Raw genomic sequence first — 6745 nt, forward strand, 5'->3', positions numbered from 1 at the left:
TTTTTGTTTGTTTCTTATAACAGCAGAAGAAGGCTTTTGGGACATATAATCGAGAAGAGAAGAGCGCATGACCTTACACACTAGGTCTGATAGGGAAAGAGGGAAAAATGCAAACAAGCTACAAAATAACAGTCTGGCATTCATAAACCGAAAAAGAGCATTAGTTGTGTTTTGTGTTGCTGAGATATTGACATATGCAATAATTATGCAACATAATAATTAACGTAAAGTCTTGTGACTGGCATGTTTTTCTTCGATGATTCTGCAACAGTGTGTCATCTAGATTCTTTGTTTTTATGCCAAATTCATCATTAGTATTTGATTTCCTACATCCGTAGAAACTTTTTCTCTCAAATATATATCAAAACAATTGTTCAGGATATTTAAACAGTTTAAAAATCAATTTAATCTGTGCTAAGATCATATGAAATGTTTTCTAATATGTTCTAGTACATTTCTTACAGTTTCTGTGATAGTATTTTCAAAGTAAACAAATGGCTGACAAAAAAAAAAAAAAAAAAAAACATTTATGTTTATTTAAATGCCACATTGGTGGATAGAAGCATCAATCTCTTTTGAAAACAAACAAAAAACATAAATGTCTATACTTCTGGCTAGTACTAAGAAACAAAATACATATCAGATATTATAGAGAAATGTACTTATGTTTATTGTTATATTGCATTTTGAGCGTTTATTAAAATCCGTCATTCATTCAAACCCTTAAAAGCACTTTTTTTAATCCTTAATTTATTTGAATGGTTATAAATTCATAATTATGCAGTAAATAAACAAGCATGGTACACAGAAAAACTGTACCAACTAGTAAAACAAAGCTTCAGTTAACTGAAGTACCAGCTGTAAAGAGTTCTCAGACTAACTTAAGTGCAAGAAGCTTGTACCTAGATCATTCAAATGAAACTTTTGTGATAAAATATTTTTGAGTTTTCACTCTACAGTAGATGCCATTCATCTAACTGACAAAGATTGCCCTCTTCTGGTGAAATCAAGAATCTAGTTTTTTTCTTAAAAACTTCACCAGTGAGATGTAACAGTAACATTCCCAAACTATAAACATATTTCTAAACAAAAAAGAGCTGTTTTTCTTCAAACAATTAATCAGATGTGTCATTACTAAATAATAGCTTTAGATAATTTGTTTGAGAAAATTGTAGACATTAACAAATATGTCCCAAATATGAAGAAATAACTTACATTTACAATAAAATGGTAGAAAAACAAATATACATTCAACATTTTAACATTATTTTAAGTTTTTTTTTTTTAATGTTTTATCCAAACAAAGTAAAATGGCCAAAATATGTTAAGTGACCCAAATTTGAAAATGTATAATAAACAATTCAGAAGTTACAAAATGTCACATTTATGAAAATATGTTTCCATGATTATCCGTTTCAGTAATTTAGTTTATAATAAGAAGAAGTGTTGAGGTAAAATATGACATTCAGAATATTTCCAAACAGGTCAACCCTTTGTATTTAAGTGAGAAATATATGTATAGAAATGCGTGGTAACTCTCTCGCTGAAATATAACTTGAAAACGCAAACAGCATTATATCAAAAATAATGTTGTAAATGTAAACATTTAGAATCTAGGTCCATCTAATTCACATTGACAAAGTTAACTGAAGAAACATTGCTGTTCATTGCTCATTTAGTCCATCCTAGAGTTTCTGAATTACAACTTGAAATTTACCTGTAAAGAACAGAAAAGGGCAGTGAAGACATTTACAGTCTCAATAACAGTCAAATCAGTCAAAATCAGAGTGAGAAATATATCAGGTTGATTATAAGGTTAGCATAAACTTACATGATGGCATTAAAGAAACCTCTGCAGTCACTACACTCTCCAAGCCCAGGTTTGAGAGAGCGCCCCGAATCAGCCCACAGGAAAAGGCCAAGTACTGCAGAGAGGACACATATATAGATCTATTAACATTTCATGTATTTTTTCATAGAGACAAAATAAAATAAATGTCAGAATATGATGTCATATGAATGGGCCTAAATATCATTCTCACTTTTGGGGCCTCCTCAAGGTATTGCTTTCCACTGGAGAGTTGAGTAAGTAGTGCAAATTTATTATCCTGTAAGACATATGTGCCCTAGAACAAAGCCAGAGAAAAGGAATTACAATAATGCTTAAAGGGATAGTTCACCCAAAAATGAAAATTTGATGTTTATCTGCTTACCCCCAGGGCATCCAAGATGTAACTCAAGTGACTTTGTTTCTTCAGTAGAACACAAATGATGATTTTTAACTCCAACCGTTGCGGTCTGTCAGTCGTATAATGTTTGTCAATGGGAACTCCATCTGTAAAAGTCAAAAAAACATGCACAGACAAATCCAAATTAAACCCTGCGTATCGTGACGACACATTGATGTCCTAAGACACGAAACGATCAGTTTGTGCGAGAAACCGAACAGTATTTATACAATTTTTTACCTCTAATACACCACTATGTCCAACTGCCGGCGTGTGAGGTCTGAAAACGCGCTCTGATGATGGAAGTGATCTCTCCCGCTTATATTGCAATAAGTGCGAGAGATCACTTCCGTTGACAGAGCACGTTCAGACCTCACACACCGGATGCTCAAGGCAGCTGGACATAGTGGTGTATTAGAGGTAAAAAATGATACAAATACTGTTCGGTTTCTCGCACAAACTGATCGTTTCGTGTCTTAGGACATCAATGTGTCGTCACAAGCCTAATTTGGATTTGTCTGTGCATGTTTTTTTGACTGTTATAGATGGAGTTCCCATTGACATGCATTATATGAGTGACAGACTGCAACAAAAAACATCATTTGTGTTCTACTGAAGAAACAAAGTCACCTACATCTTGGATGCCCTGGGGGTAAGTAGATAAATCACATTTTCATTTTTGATTGAACTATCCCTTTAAATGTGTTACCACATATTAAAGGGCCCCTATTACGCTATTTAAAGGTTTCTAATTTTTAACCTAAAATAGGTTTACATCCATTCAAGGTCAAAAAACACTTTAATTTTCTCATAACATACATTGCAGCATCACTTCTATTTTCACAGTGTCAGAAACGGTTCGATAAAGGGGTTGAGTCTCTATAAACCCCTCCTTTCTGAGAGCTTTCTCTGCTCTGATTGGTCAGATTGGCCAGTCTGTTCTGATTGGTCTACCGCTTACAGTGCGTGTCAGAAATGAAACGCTCATTGCCATTTTAGCTCTTCCTCAGCACTTGTATACATAGTGATGTGAACAGTAATGATGCTGTTGGTTTTACTGTATCATTTTGAGCCCGAGTCCTCATCCTTTAGAAGTGCATGCAAAGTAGATTTGCTTTCGCAGTGCAGAAAATGGCATCTTCTCGGCGTGTCGACAACATGAACCAAACTCTTCCAAGCCTCAGCTACAACTACATTGTTTGAGGGCGAATCAAAGTAGACGTTGTTCATGTGCAGCCAATGAAGACCATAGGCTGGGATTATGCAAATCTGTTACAAACCAGTTCAGCATCAGTTCTTTTAGGAGACAATGACTTTATTTGGCGTGAACTTTGAAACTTTGCAGACCTTTTACATTCACAAACAGCTATATTACACACTACGTGAAAGGTAATATAACAAAAAAAACACAACTTTCAGACCTGATGGTTAGTCCTCAAGTTGTCGATTTGTTTTTTGAAGATAGTGCTCCAGAAGTCTTTACAGAGGAACTTCATTATGTCCAAGTCATCCTTGAAAGTGGGGCAGTCTTTTGTTAACCTTCTCAAAAAAACATATGCAAAATCATGCCATCGTTAGGTTTATAACCTAATAATAATAATACAATGTAGTGCATATAAAAACAACGTGTATAACGTTGTGACTCTGTACATCAGAATACCTTTCAATCAGTCCTTGTCCAACCCTGAAGCCCATTGCCTCTAGAGTAGATACACACGTCACTCTCTCCTTAAGAAAGCAAATCAGAGCATGATACAAATACAAAAGAATATAAATAATACAAAATGCTATAGACCTTATGTGCCAGAGAAACAAGCGCGCGGCCATCTGTTTTTGCGGTAGATCTGTATATTTCTATGGCATCTCTGTCGAAGAGTAATTAACGAAAGTTATAATAAGCATTGATGTCATAACAAATGTTTATTCATAAATTCGTAAGATCTTACCTTCATGCTGTGGAAATACAAACCGGAAGACAGAACACAACGAGCGCCGCGCTGAAAAGGGGCGGGCCTACATAAGGTCTATAACAAATCGTACTTAAAGCAAAGGAAAAAATGTGCAGTATGGACATTTTGTAGACTGCACTGTAAGATGGTACCTTATCAATGTCCTCCCGGGTCGCCTGCTCCTTGTACACGTGAGCAACAATCTCCATGTGGAGGAATTCAAACAGAGCGTCATCTGCCATATCTGAAAGAGAACATCCATGGAAAGTTCCTCAAACATCTGGAAACACTCCTACGGATAAATGGCCATTTCTAGGTTTAACACATTAAGGCCCACAGGCAAACTGAAGTGGCTCTACCACACTTTTTTCCACCTGTGAATATTTTTCACAGGACTTGAGGGGTTTTAAAAACAGCTGGCATAGAAGCATACAATCTGAGAAAGAGTTTTTGACAACTTGCTGGATAATGCGTCACGTTTTGATGTTTAATTCTGTGGACAAGTTTAGAGAAAAAACTGTGTAAATTTTTTTTTAAATTAAATAAATAATAATAAGATTAAATAAACCAATAATACATCTACACAGTAACAGGACAGTACTATAGTGAGTAGAAAAAAAACCTACTAGAAAAATATTTGTAACATGTATACTTAATTTTTTATTATATTAATTTTTAACCATATAAACTGAACCTTTATATATATTCAGCTGCATTTTAATTTTAGGATGGGGGTCTGTCGCACAAGTATGAGCGAAATCTAAAAGATTGAAAACCCTGCCGTAATATACAATATACTCAATGAATCACTCTGCCATGCATCCTTGCATGTTAGTTTTCTTCTGTAAATAACGTTTTAGACCTTTAATGTTACATTAAACCTTTACAGAGGCAGTATATTGTGTCTTCAGTGTATGTGTTGTTTATGTGAATTAGTGTCAATACCGATGACTGCAAGCTTGCTGTTAAGAGTCTTCTTACAATTGGGATTTTTTAAATATATTTATTTGATACGTGAACCTAAAAATCCTAAGCATACATATAAGTGTACATAAGCGAAGGCAGCTGCTCAGACAGCTCAGCTAATGTTACTGCACCTCCAGCGATAGAGCTGTTAACGTGCTCTGTCTGTTGACGGTAAATATGATGTGACGTTAACATAAACACACGTTTTAAATTACTTACTCATTGCACGTATCTTCAGTCATGAAATAAAAATACATTTATGAAAAACACCCAGATGCACAAATTCCGCCTTCAGTTCTTCAGTGTAGCATCGCTGGTACGTACACAACCAATACTGCCACCTGCTGCTATGGAGAAAATACCCACAACTGGATCTGCTATCTGCGCTCATTCAAACAAGTTAATTTCTCTTCCCTCATATTACAATTCATTGTAATAATATATCACTGTTTCAATGTATTTTTCGTTAAATATATGCAGCCTTGGTGAGCACAAGAGACTTCTTTCAAAAACAAAACGTACTGAACAGTAACTTTTGTACACTATAGCATGTATATATATATATACACCGATCAGGCATAACATTATGAGCACTGACAGATGAAGTGAATAACACTGATTATCTCTTCATCACGGTCATTAGTGGGTGGGTTATATTAGGCAGCAAGTGAACATTTTGTCCTCAAAGTTGATGTGTTAGAAGCAGGAAAAATGGGCAAGCGTAAGGATTTGAGCGAGTTTGACAAGAGCCAAATTGTGATGGCTAGACGACTGGGTCAGAGCATCTCCAAAACTCCAGCTCTTGTGGGGTGTTCCCGGTCTGCAGCGCTCAGTATCTATCAAAAGTGGGCCAAGGAAGGAACAGTGGTGAACCGGCGACAAAGGCTCATTGATGCACGCGGGGAGCGAAGGCTGGCCTGTGTGGTCCGATCCAACAAACGAGCTACTGTAGCTCAAATTGCTCAAGAAGTTAATGCTGTTCTGATAGAAAGGTGTCAGAATACACAGTGCATTGCAGTTTGTTGCATATGGGGCTGCATAGCCGCAGACCAGTCAGGGTGCCCATGCTGACCCCTGTCCACCGCCGAAAGCACCAACAGTGGGCATGTGAGCATCAGAACTGGACCACGGAGCAATGGAAGAAGGTGGCCTGGTCTGATGAATCACGTTTTCTATTACATCACGTGGATGGCCTGGTGTGTGTGCGTCGCTTACCTGGGGAACACATGGCACCAGGATGCACTATGGGAAAAAGGTAAGCCGGCGGAGGCAGTGTGATGCTTTGGGCAATGTTCTGCTGGGAAACTTTGGGTCCTGCCATCCATGTGGATGTAACTTTGACACGTACCAACAACCTAAGCATTGTTGCTGACCATGTACACCCTTTCATGGAAACGGTATTCCCTGGTGGCCACAGCACACCTTCAGGGGTCTAGTGGAGTCCATGCCTCGACGGGTCAGGGCTGTTTTGACAGCAAAAGGGGGACCAACACAATATTAGGAAAGTGGTCATAATGTTATGCCTGATCTGTGTATATATACAGAGAGAGAGAGAGAATGTGAAATTCTCAGAAAATTGTGCAGATTCTGATTAAAAAGGTT

At 37.0% G+C, this 6745-nt stretch overlaps 1 protein-coding gene across 1 annotated transcript; it reads right to left on the reverse strand.

Annotated features, from left to right (window-relative positions):
- Positions 1 to 646: 646 nt before the first annotated feature.
- Positions 647 to 5528, reverse strand: trappc6bl (trafficking protein particle complex subunit 6B, like). The gene is made up of 7 exons (XM_051861251.1): positions 5363 to 5528; positions 4330 to 4421; positions 3889 to 3956; positions 3650 to 3767; positions 2043 to 2126; positions 1832 to 1925; positions 647 to 1717 (listed from the first exon to the last, which is right to left on the reverse strand). The coding sequence occupies exons 1-7, from the start codon at positions 5364 to 5366 to the stop codon at positions 1686 to 1688; spliced, it is 492 nt and encodes a 163-aa protein (XP_051717211.1). The 5' UTR covers positions 5367 to 5528; the 3' UTR covers positions 647 to 1685.
- Between the last annotated feature and the right edge of the window lie 1217 nt (positions 5529 to 6745).

Source organism: Ctenopharyngodon idella, chromosome 15 (assembly GCF_019924925.1).
Source record: "Ctenopharyngodon idella isolate HZGC_01 chromosome 15, HZGC01, whole genome shotgun sequence".
NCBI classification, from domain to species: Eukaryota; Metazoa; Chordata; class Actinopteri; order Cypriniformes; family Xenocyprididae; genus Ctenopharyngodon; species Ctenopharyngodon idella.